Genomic DNA, 12756 nt, shown 5'->3' with positions numbered 1-12756 from the left:
ACTTATGTCAACCCAGACCTGAGAGAGAAGCTGGAAGCATGCAGGCGCTGTTGAAGGGGATCAGGAATACAAACCCATCTTTGGCTAACTAGAGAACCGAGGTCAGTCCAGAAACTGGCCTCAAAAAAAACGGACCGACTAACTGAAGAACAAGACCCTGAACTCCCAAAAGAGAATATTCCTGATTCCAGTTCTCAGATTACTGATTTTGTCTACAGGGGCCATGTACAGTATCTGAAGACATATTTTTGGTTTCCACCAAGCAACGGTTTGGATGCTCCTGGTGCTCAGTGGGCAGAGGGCAGGGATGCGCTAATGACCCACGGTGCACAGGTCCCTCCACCACAGATAAGAATATGACCCTGGCAATGACAATGCATACTTGTAATCTCACGGGAGAAATAGAAATCAGAGGGTCAGGACTTCAACGTCATCCTTGGCTGCCATGGAGTCCCAGGCCACGCCTCCAATAATAACAGAACGATTCCACGGTATCTCTTTTTCTACACAACATAGACGTCTTCCCCAGGGAATAAAGATAGGCGTTCTTAATCCAGTGTCTCCCAGTCAAACTCAGCTCCACGTGCGGATACTACAGAGTATGATGTAACATAAAACGTGGGCTCGAGAGCTGGCCGAGTTCAGACCCTTGAACTTAAATACCATTGTGATATTGAGCAACACACTCAACTCTGCCTCGGTTTCCTTAACCTTGATCCTACAATATAATAGTCCCCATAGCACAGGCCGACCATGCAGAGGCAATGAATCTTCATGCATAGGCTACAGAGTGGTGCTGTGTGGGGGAGGTGCTGGATAACCTGCGCCTGGTTGCTGGGCATTTGCTTTTCTTCACTCTGAAAGCATCTAATCCCATCCAAGCCTCCCCGTGAAAACAGTTTCTGTATGCAACACAGGGAACTCAGTGTTCTGTGGATAGTTTTCATTCCATGAGATGCCTGCCTGCATATCTGCAACCCACTGACATGTGACTTCCTGCAGTGTCTGAGAGCAGGGGACCGAGTTCTCAATTTTATATTCATGAGATGGGCGTGTCTCTCGGTCTACAGACACTTCCCTAGCATGCAAGAAACCCTGAGATTGATCCCAACACAACATAAACTGGGAGTGGTGGCACACACGCCAGCACTCAAGAGGGCAAGAGGATTAGAATTTCAAGGCTATTACTGACTACATAATAAGTTAAGGCCAGCCTGGGCTACATAAAAAAATGATCCCATTGAGCTGGAGAGATGGCTCTGGGGTTAAAACACTGATTGCTCTTGCAGAGGACCTGGGTTTGATTCTCAGCACCAACATGGCTGCTCACAACCATCTGTAATTCAAGAGGAGCTGGGCTGGCTCTCCTAGTGGTGCTTGGCCTCTATTCTGTGTCCTTCCTGAAGCTCAGGAGCTCAACCTTGCTCAAAAGCCCACACATGCCTCCACAGGCATCCATGACTTGAATCCTGGGTGCAAGAGCTTGGCTGGGGGATGTTGGATTGAGGTCAGATTAGTCTGACCCCATGCATTCCTGAAGGTGGCTAAAAGTCCCCTCGCTGGCTAAAACATGGTCTGCTACACAGTCCAGCTGAGTTACCACAGCCCTCTGGGATTTCACTTCTAGGTGAGTGCCTCCGAGAACTGAAACATATGCCACATCCCCAAACATGGACACAATGCTCACAGTGACATTAGGAATGAGAACTGAAAAGCAAAGATAACCAAAGAACTTATGAATGGGTAACAAAGTGCGATACACCCGTATGCTTGTCATAAAAAGGAAATAAACGTGGCTAAATACCCAGAAAGAAAAACTTGGAATCCACGTGGTAAGTTGTAAAGTGCTTGCTGTGTGAGCATATGGACCCTAATTCAACCATCAGCAACCATGTAGAAAGCAAGTGTGGTAGTTCCTGCTTGTAATCAGTGCAGACGGACAGGCAGGCACATCTCTGCGGCTTACTGGCCAGCTAGCCTAGACTCAGGGCAGGTCCCAGTGGGAGACCCTGTCTCAGAAAACAAAGTGGATGGGTCCCAAGGAATGACGGCTAAGTTTGTCTGGCCTCCATACGTATTCACACACATGTGCATATATGTATCTAAGCACTCTGTCTCTCTGTCTGTGTCTATCCGTCTTTCTCTCACAGACACAGGTCACACGTTGTATAATTTCAAATGTTAATTTACTGAGATAAGGGGTGCCTAGCTGGACGCAAAACACTCTTTCCAGAAAAGATTGGAATTTGAATGGGAGAGCCCCTCCCCCAAAGCAGGTACAGCTCAGACCTCTACCAGGGCCTCAAGCATAGTGGGAGGAAGAGGGCTCCCCTCTCAGACAGAGCTGGGACACTAATCTCCTCCTCCCTCAGACATTAGTATAACCAGCCCCAGACCTTGGACCCAGACTGAGCTGTTGGGGATTGGTCCTAATGCTTAGAATTAATCTGGGCCCCCAAATCAGGAATCTATGTGTACAAACGCTGAAGGACCTTGTCCCCAAATGGTTTTTGATCAGTCAATAAAGAGCCAACGGCCAGTGGCTGAGCAGGTAGACTGAGCCAGGACCTTTAAATTTGCATGGGCAAGGGACTGTGAGAGAGAAAAGGGAGGGATTGCCATGTCTTCAAGGGAGACAAATCAGATTTAGAGCTGCAGAAGAAAATTCATCCAAAATGTAGGTGGAAGGGAAAGGGCCCTGTGGGAGGGGCTGCCCAGAAGGAAACAGGGAAGCAAAGTCAAAACACAGATTTAGGAGCCGTTGAGCCGGGAGTACTGGAGGGAAATGTATGCTAGCCAGGCGGAGGCTTAAACCCGCCTAACCTTTGACCTAGTCAGGGCATACTTAAAATTAACTGGGGCTGGAGAGATGGCTCAGTGGTTAAGAGCACTGACTGTTCTTCCAGAGGTCCTGAGTTCAAATCCCAGCAACCACATGGTGGCTCACAACCATCTGTAATGGGACCTGATGCCCTCTTCTGGTGTGTCTGAGGACAGCTACAGTGTATTTATATATAGTAAATAAATCTTTTTAAAAAATTAATTGGTGTGTGTGCATGCGTGCATGTGTGCGTGAGTGTATCTTTCATTCACAAATTCAGATAGCTTTTGGGTGGGTATGTGCGTGTGACCCATCCGGCACACAAAGTGGGATAGCCAAACTACCGCTACACTTCCTAATTCAGACTGAGCCTCAGGTCACTGGCCTCAACTCTCCAAGACTGGGGCTCACTGACTCACAGAACTCCAGCTTGCTGATAGATCCTGGGGTTTCTCAGGCTCCAAAACCATGTCAGTCAAGTTCTCATAATAAATCTCCAGACATTGATAAATATCCATGTCTGGATGGATATATATGTATATGTGTATAATGCACAATTATTGATTCCATATGAATACACCCATACACACAAACATGCAAATAAACATAATACATCTATACAAACACACATACATATATGCACATACACTTGCTTGCACACACACACACACACATACATTCCTGCATATATACATAGACACACATACACGTGCACACTTACACACACACACATACACACACACACACACACATATATTTTTCTCTCTGTTTCTGGAAAATTCTGACACAGATTTCATTTCTATTAAATGTTTGGAATAAACACTTCTGAGTACTTTGGTGGCCCGTTGGGGGTTGGGGAAGGAGAGATGGGGAGTGATTGTCTCATAGTACAGGGCTTCCATCTGGGGTGGTGAAATAAATATGGAAGGAGGTCATGGTGCTGGTTGCACCCCGTGAGTATACCCAAAGCCACATTGAGCTTCAGACTGTCAGTGAGTTAATGGTACACAGTTGCATTTTAACTGAACATATACACAATACGGTCTCCCTGATACATGATCTTGAGGCCCACGTAGTCTATTATGAGACCCTGCTCAAAAGAAGAAGGCATCTCGTGGGCAGGAGATGCAGCTCAGCTTGGAGAGTGCTGGCCTAGCATGAAGTCTTAGGCTTGGTGCCGGCACTCTGGACTGGGGATGGAGGCACGGTCCCTGAGTCCCAGTACTAGGCAGGAAAGCCAGAAGTCCAATGTCCTTCTGGGCTACATAGGGAACTTGAGGCCAGTCTAGACTACACAACACCCTACCTCAAAAATTAAAACATCAACAACAAAACCAACCCTCAAACAAACAAAAAACCCTACAGAAAATGCCGAGTTAGCAAGGGCGTGGAACATTGGAAGCTTCTGCTGTCTGTCTGTCTGTAAAATGTTGGCTGCTCTGGGAAACAATTCATAAGTTCCTCAAAACACAAAAAGAGAACTTTATCTAGCCCACAGCCCCACTGCTGGGAATATATGTAAGAGAACTGAAGGCAGGGTCTCAAAGGTGGGGTGCACAAACCCGTTTTCGAGGTAGTGTTAGTCACCAGGCTCAAGAGGTGGAAGTCACCCAGTTGTCCATACGTGAGTGTGACAGACTCACAAAATGGACTAATACTCAGTCTTAAAAGAGGAGAACATTTGACAGAGGCAGGGGCAGGCAGACCTCTGAGTTTGAGGCCAGCCTGGTCTACAGAGTGAGTTCCAGGACAGCCAGGGCTACACAGAGAAACCCTGTCTTGAGAAACCATAATAAAGAAATGAATGAGAGAGAGAGAGAGAGAGAGAGAGAGAGAGAGAGAGAGAGAGAGAGAGAACATTATAGTGAGTAAAGGAAGCTGCTGTGATGGGCAAATGCTTTGACTCCACTTTCATGAAGTGGAGACAGGAAGTAGAATGGTGGCTAACAGGTGGTTAATAAGAATGAAGAAAGGTTTGAAAGTTTCACTTTTGCAGAATTAAGAAGTTCTAATTTACAGTGAAGCAAACTTACCCAACACTATTGCCCTGCATATTGGGAATAACAGAGGTCAGACGTTGTCTCCTAAAAGTAGCATAAAATAAAATAAAAAACAGACTGGGTGTGGTAGCATCGCCCTGTGAGTCCATACTCAGAGGCTGAGGCCCAAAGACAGGTTAAGGTCAGCCAGGGCTACATAGGGACCTGGCCTCAAGAGAATAACTACAAAGAAAAAGAAATGCTAAGCTAGCTGGGAAACACACACACACACACACACACACCCCACACCCTCACATATACACTCCATCTCACACACAAATTCACACACAGACACACACTGATACACACAACTGACACTGACACACACACATACACACACACACACACTGACATGCTCAACTCAAAAACATTCATCCTCACATACCCTCATCAACACCACTCACACCCACAGTGACACACACAAACTCACACACTCATTGACATACACACTGACACACACAACTCACATACATACACCCTCACTATCCTCATACACTCACTCATATACATACCCTCACACCACCCTCACACACTAACACACACAACTTACATACACTCATACAAACACACTCTCGCACACTCCCATGCACATACAAGATGGCAGGTATGTGTTCTTCAACTGTGCTGTGGAATTACACCCTCCACTGGTGTCCAAGGAACCATAGCCACACGCTGAACCTCCCTGAACTGGAACAGGGACAACAATGACAGGACACATATCAGGCACCCAGTAGATAAATGGTTACTGAGTGACCTCCTTAGCAGCTACACACTGAGGCTAAGCAGGTCCAACCTCTGCATGTTACAGATAGGCCGGTGGAGGCAAGGCATGGTAAGTGACCTACCTGTCCACAATCCCAAAGCCACTGAGCAATAACAGAAGGGGACTCTGGCTCTAACCCTTTCTATGATAGCATCTGACTTCAAAGTCAACATGCAATCAACACAGGATTAGGAATTTCCTACTGCAAAGTAGAGAAGAAAGTTTCTCACAACGATCTTCATGCTATACTACTGGTTCAGAGCTTTGGGGGATCTTGGCCTCCTTGATAATGGAATTCAATTTTGATTGTGTCTCACATATTTCATAGAATGACCTATGTGAAGGATAAGAGTTTTCAAAGATTCCCAGACACCCCAGTTAAGAATCCCCTTAAATGCTTGCCTAAGTGCTGAGTTCAAGCCCTGTGTGGTCAGTTTTATGTCAACGGACATAAGCTAGAGTTGTTTGGGGAGAGGACTCTCAACTGAGAAAGTGCTTCCATAAGACTGACCTATAAGCAAGCTCGTAGTGCATTTTTGTTGACTGATGACTGATGTGGGGGGCAGGGTGGAACTCACTGGGGATGGCACCACTCTTGGGCAGGTGGTCCTGGTTGTCATAAGAAGCGGGCTGAACAAGCCATGGAGAATAAGCCAGTAAGCAGCACCCTCCATGGCCTCTGCTTCAGCTCCTGTCCTGAGTTCCCTCAGTGATGAAGTGTGACCTGAGAGTTTAAGCCAAGTACGCCCTTTGCTCCCAAGTTGCTTTTGGTCACGGCGTTTTTATCACAGCAAAAGAAACTCCAACTAAGACGTTCTAGAACCACATAAACCCTGTGTGGTTGCTCACGCCTGTAACCTCAGCACTCGGGAAGAAAAGGCAAAAGGACCAGAACCTCAAGGTCATCCTTGGCTATACACTGAGTTTAAGGCTAGCCTAGGCTACATAAGACCCTGTCCCCAGCTCCCTCAAAGTAAATAGAATAATTTTTATGCCAGGTGTGTGGGTGACATCTGTAATCACAGCACTTGGGAAGTGGAGACAGGAGGATTCTCGCAGTTGGGTTATATAGTGAGACCCTATATAGTGTCTCAACGAATGACACTAAAACCAAAACAAAATAAAGAACCCAATTCTCCACAATGCTGAGTGAATATTCACAGGACTGCCTACCAGCAGAGCCCTTGGGGATCCCATTAAGTTCCCAGGCAGGCTGGGGAGCGCATCAAAGGATTCTGGGATTGGCAGCTGTCAGATGGGTGAGCAGTTGCCACCTGTGGTAAATGTAATTCCTCTAGCTCCCAGGGTCTCCTCTCTGCTGCCCACTGAAACTGGCTACCAAAATGTGTGTGTGTTTGTGTGTGTGTGTGTGTGTGTGTGTGTGTGTGTGTGGCAGGGAAGAAGAAGAAGGTCTTGAGACAGGGTATCTCACTGAACCTGGACCTCACCTCATTTTGTCTCCCCCTCCTTGGCTAAGCTAGTGGCCAAAAACTCCCAGTAATCTTTCTGTGGCCGGTATCGAAGTTTTGGGGTTATAGGCACACACAGCCACGTTCAGCTTTTTATGTGAGAGCTGGGGATCCTCATGCTTGACCCAGGTCCTCATGCTTACATCACAAATGCTCTTACTCAATAACCCATCTCTCCAGTTCCCTCTCCATCATCCACAATTTAAGCACCATACAGTAAAGGGAGATCATACCTCCTAGGTGTCCTGGGCCACCCTCCCAGCCTCTGCTTTCTTCTGTCCCTAAACCAGTCTGTGATGGGTAATCTCAATGGGCCAAGTACAGAAGATCTAGAATTACCTGGGACACAGAACTCTCAGTATGCCCAGTGAGTTACTTTGAATAATCTGATGGAAGTAAGAGGAACTACCCACTGTGGGCAGTGCCATTCCCTAGGCTGTGATCCTAGACCCTATAAAAAGGAAAATGGAGCTGAGCACAAGCATTCCACTATACTTTCTGACACACTGTGACAAGCTGCACCAAGCTCCTGCCATGGTGACTCCCACAATGTGATGCACTTGGCTGATAAACTGTGAGCCAATCTAAATCTTCCTTCCTTAAGCTGCTTCCTTTTCTAAGTTGTCAGGCATCTTACCACAGCAACAGGAAAGAGACTAGGGCACTGTCTTCATCCTGCAGTCCTGACCCTAACACTGCTACAGCCAAATCCTTCCACTGAAAAATACCTCTTACATGTGGGTGTTTACATTTACATCAAAATTAAACAGAACCAAATTCCATAACTCTAGCCACAGTGCAATGCTCAATAGCCACAGGTAGCTAGTGACCACATTATAGCTGATGACCACATCTGGGCTCACTGATTTTAGCTGTCAACTTGATACAACCTAGAATCACTTGAGAAGAGTCTAATGTGGAATAATCCAGAGCAGGTTGGGGAATTGCTTTGATTGTTTACTAAGGGAGGAGGAAGATCTAGTCCATTGTGGGTGGTACCATTCCCTAGGGACTCCCAAGCAGCATAAGGGAGGAGAAAGCCAGCTGAAATCAAGCAAGCAAGGATTGTACAGGGCAGTCACACAACAAAGCAGGGCCTAACCTTTATCTGGCAGAAGGGTCCTTACACACTAGCCTGGGCAACTCCATAGGCAGGGGCTGGTCCTGTATTCCACAAAGCCCCAGCTGCCAGCTTAGGGTCAGGCTTACAGGTGATATTTACCAGGCAGTAAACATGTAATTGTTTAGGTGCTCTATAAACTCCTCCGCTTAGGATTTCAATCACTACAGCATGAAGGATGAATAACGGGCCTCCAATATCTAGGTCCCAATCTCTGGAACTTGTGGACGTTACATTAGATGGAAAAGGAGATCTTCCTTTAGTAAAGGATCTGAGAGAGATTGACAGAGACTGACAGAAATAGATAGGCAGAGACAGAGAGGCTCAAGTAGTGTAAGTTGGTTCTGAACTCACTGAGTAGCTGAGGGTGACCAGGGACTTCTGATACCCTTGCCTCCACTTCCTTGGCGCTAAGATTACAGTTATGTGCTACTAGGCCCAGTTTATTTAGTGTTAGGAATGGACTGGAACTCAGGGCTTCATGCATACCGGGCAAGCACTCTACCAACGGAACTACACACCCAGACCCCGCATAGTAAAGGATTCAGAGGTGTAAATCAGCCTAGGTTGCTGAGTAGGCTTGAGATATTGTTACAAATGCCCTTATTCTTGAGAGGTACAAGGATCGCTTGTGCTCACACACCTCCATGCTTTGTTGATGCTGTGGTTAGGATGGAACCCAGAGGTCTGTTCGTGCTAGGCCGGAGCTCCACCAACTGAACTACAGGAAGCCAGGATGTTTATGATAATTCGTTACAGTGATCGTGGAGAGCTAATGTACTTATTCTGTTCTCAGAGTCTGTTGTATTTGGATCCAACGATCTGATGGGAGGGGAAGATAAAGTAAATGGCTGAGGGTGTAGCTGAGAGGTAGCGCTTTTGCCTAGCATGTGCAAGGCCCTCAGTTCCATTCCCAGTACCAGAAAAAACAAAGGGGAGGCACTAGGTACCAAACCTCTAAGTATGCTAGAGATGGGCAGGATGGACAAGTGGGCATGGCAGAGCTGTGAATGTTTCTAAAAGGATCAGGGGTTTAGGCCACTGGCAAGCATACTGCCAAGTCACTTCTCCATCTTGGACCTGCTGCCTTCTGATGTTGAAGTGCCAAGCAGGTATGTGATCTGACCAAGGATAAATATGGCTGACTTGAGCATCAAGCACTTTCTGGCTGTCTCCCTCTCTGTCCCGATGCATTTGCACTTGCTGTTCCTTTAGCTCGAACTCTCTCCCTCCAGAGCCTCCTATGGCCGCCTGCTTCTCAGCATCTAGTCGCAGCTTAATAGTCACCGCCTCAAAACCACCCGCCCCCTCAACTGTGGGGTTGTGCTAAAGCATGAGAACCCTTGGCCCCGCCCCCAAACTCTAGGTTCAAAGGCGGCTGGGTCTGTTTAACTCATGCACACAGTAGTTGCATTTAGTAGCATTTCGAACGAAGGAGTTGGCGAATGAATGAATATGCAGCTTGGGACCAATGAGTCAACATACCTGATCTTGGCTTTCCTAAAGGCCAGCTCCTCTTCATTGCCGAAGTCCAGGGACACATCCTCAGTATCATCCACTAGGCCCTGGGGAACACCAGGAACAGATAGGTGGCAGGCCATCTCGAAGTGCACAGGTAGCCTTCATGCACGAGCACCCTTTCTTCCCGGATATATCGCTGTGCTCCTCCTAGCGTTATTCCCTTGGTAACCTAGGCTTTCCCCACCCTCCTTACTACTAGGGGCCCTGTTCAGTCTTAGCTGATGCCAGTGCATCTACCTCCGTGAAGCTCTTTTTCATCATTATCCTCCCAGTGCGGCATACCCCTGCAGCCCTACCTGCTTCATTCTCTCGGGTACCACTTGACCCTACAGCACAGCCTCCAGCTCCGCCCTTTACCGCCCAAGGTTTAGGATGCTCAGCTAGGAGCTGGTTTGAGCTCCAGCTGGGAAGCTCAGCTCAGTTGTCTATGGGGGAGGGGCTCGGTAGTGCGCAGTCGCGGGCTGGGGCGGAGCCAGAGAGGATTCCCAGGGAAGCTGGGGCATCCGTATAACACACAGAGCAGGGTTCAACATGCAGGATGCAGGACTGAGCAAGGTGCGGGACCCAGGACAGTGAAGGATGATGGCGCGGGACCCAGGACAGTAAGGGATGATAGCAGGGTGTGTGTGTGTGTGTGTGTGTGTGTGTGTGTGTGTGTGTGTGTGTGTGTGAGAGAGAGAGAGAGAGAGAGAGAGAGAGAGAGAGAGAGAGAGAGAGAGAGGGAGTGGGACCCAGGACAGCGAGGGATGATGGCAGTGTGTGCGTGCGTGCGTGCGTGCGTGCGTGCGTGTTGTTTGAAAGCATGAATGTACATTGGTATCCAGAAGCTGAGCTCAGGTTGGAAGCAGAGTTTGCTGGCTCTATAAAAACCGAATTCTTCTGTACCAGGCATAGATAGTAGTACAAGCCGGTGACATGCACTCCTGGAAATTTGAAGCAGAAGATTGCCTGGCTGCATAGAAAAACAAAACTAAACCAAACAAAAACCAGGTGTGATCAGCATCTAGTTGCTTGGCTTGGGAACTGCGGTATTGACATAGAAACGGGCATACTGAGAAGAATAGCTATAGCCATGCGAAGGCCTTACTGGCCTTCAGAGTCACTGTGTCTCCCCTATGCCTGCCCTGCCATTTCCCAATTCCCACCCCACCGTCTACACAATCTTCCTTAGCCCCCATATCCTTGCTTCATAGTTCCCCTTTCTTCCTGCCCACAAGCAGTTGTTAGCCTGACTCCTGGTGACCCCTTACTGGGCCACAAACTTCAAGCTTTAGTTCCTCCCTTCCAGGCCCTGCTGGAGTGCAGTAAGGAGCCACCTCGCCTTGGATCCTCTGGCTGTGCCAGAGCTGCCAGCTGCATACTCCATTCTTTAGGCCACAGAGATGCTGTCTGGAGGGAAGGAGGAGGGGACGAACTACTTCTAGGACAGAAGACCGTCTTAAAGGCCAAGCCTTTTGAAGTGTTTTCCAAACCGTGCCTGACATGGTAATGTTGGCCTATAATCACAGAACTTAGGAAGGCTCAGGCAGGAGGATCACAAATTTTAGGCTAGCCTGAGATACAAAACAAGTTCAAGGCCAGCCTGGGCAAATTAGCAAGATCTTATCTCAAAAAGTTTATTTAAAAAAATGAGGTAGGAAGGGTGGGGTGGGAGTGTAAGCACAAGCAGATGATTTTGGTGAGTGCTGGAGTGTCATACAAGAGGCTCTTGGTTCAATTCCCAGTCACACACACACATACACACACACGTACATGCACACGCATGCTCACGCACACACATTTGCCTGTGTATTCGTATGCAAATGTATAATTTCCAAACCCACTATCAGTTCTACCAGTTTCTGAAATCTCTGCTGCTCAGCTGACAAGATGATCCACTCACGTCAGCCCAGCAGACTGCCAGTGCTCCCAGGGTCAGACCCAGGGCCTTCTCTCCAGCTTCCTACCTGGCAGTGTTGGAGGAAGGGCCTGGGTGTCTGCTGGAATGGAGTCTGGTTCCACTATTTGGGCAGCAGAGAGTTCAGTTCTCAAGGCCTCAATTATCCTGGAAGCATTAGCGTCTAAGCCCACGAAGGCAGGTTTTTCTGGAAAGTGCTGTGGACTCTCCCCAACCCAGCAACATTACTCCATTGCTGGCTCCAGGCCCAGATACGACACCGAGAAACCACAGCCACCAGGAGTGCCGTGGGCAGAGTATCTACCGTGGAGGCCAGGTTGGGGTGAGAGGGCATTGTAGTACATTTAGGGGCTTTTCCTCTGACCCGAAAGACTAGCAGCTGCTGGTGTCCGTTGAGTTGGGGCCAGGGGGTGGGAAAACCCCTAGGAAGCCCCGTCAGGGCTAACTGACATTCTCAGGGTGGGAAAGCTCTGGACTGACCACTCCATCAGCCATGAAGGTCACCGTATGAACATGAGGTTACCCTGTTCTCCACCTGCCCTGGGCTGCCCACACAGAGCAGAGGACAGGAGGGCAAAGGTCAAGAACCGTGCAGGGAGTTTATCATTGGCTCTGAAGCCGGCTCCAGTCATGTCTGAAGCCAGGGCAGCATCTGGCAGCATGAGTAAGCTAGGCTCAGCTACCTGTCCCCATACACATACAGAAAAGTGGGTGAGAATGAAAACAAGAGATTTAATCAACACACCAGGGAGAAGCAGGTGAAGGGGCCCAGTGACCCCAAGTTCACCTTCAGGGTACAAGGGATACAAGCCTTAGGTTCAGTAGAGGGAGAGCTAAGTCAGGAGCCAGAAGCATCCGTACCAAGCAGTCCTGGCTGAGTCCCTCACTGTTCAGCTTGTGCCAATTGGTCTGAACACTGTTACTCTCAACACTGATGTCAACAGGGAGGCCAACCTGGTTATTCCAAGGTGAGACCTCACTATCACAGACTGACTTCATCTGCAGTTGGTCGGCCTGAGAGGTTTGCAGTTCTGGAGTCCTGGTGACTGCAGATTTAGCATACTGTCTTCAGTCTTGAGGGGGGATGAAGAGAGACAGACAGGCCTAAACACAAGGAGACAAACAC

At 48.2% G+C, this 12756-nt stretch overlaps 1 protein-coding gene across 3 annotated transcripts in view; it reads right to left on the bottom strand.

The window, feature by feature from the left end:
* The window catches only part of Tvp23a (trans-golgi network vesicle protein 23 homolog A), a 35159-nt gene extending 24993 nt beyond the window's left edge, over positions 1 to 10166 (bottom strand). For 2 of the 3 annotated variants that reach the window (XM_032912189.1, XM_032912187.1), the window contains exon 1: positions 9698 to 10166. In XM_032912189.1, the coding sequence (XP_032768080.1) occupies positions 9698 to 9813 (116 nt within the window). In that variant the 5' untranslated portion in view covers positions 9814 to 10166. The remainder of the gene's footprint in view (positions 1 to 9697) is intronic. The other variant, XM_032912188.1, reaches the window with a different exon arrangement.
* Between the last annotated feature and the right edge of the window lie 2590 nt (positions 10167 to 12756).

The sequence above is a fragment of the Rattus rattus genome, chromosome 9 (assembly GCF_011064425.1).
Source record: "Rattus rattus isolate New Zealand chromosome 9, Rrattus_CSIRO_v1, whole genome shotgun sequence".
NCBI classification, from domain to species: domain Eukaryota; kingdom Metazoa; phylum Chordata; class Mammalia; order Rodentia; family Muridae; genus Rattus; species Rattus rattus.
The sequence above is the reverse complement of the archived record's forward strand: the minus strand, read 5'-3'. Positions and strand labels throughout refer to the sequence as shown.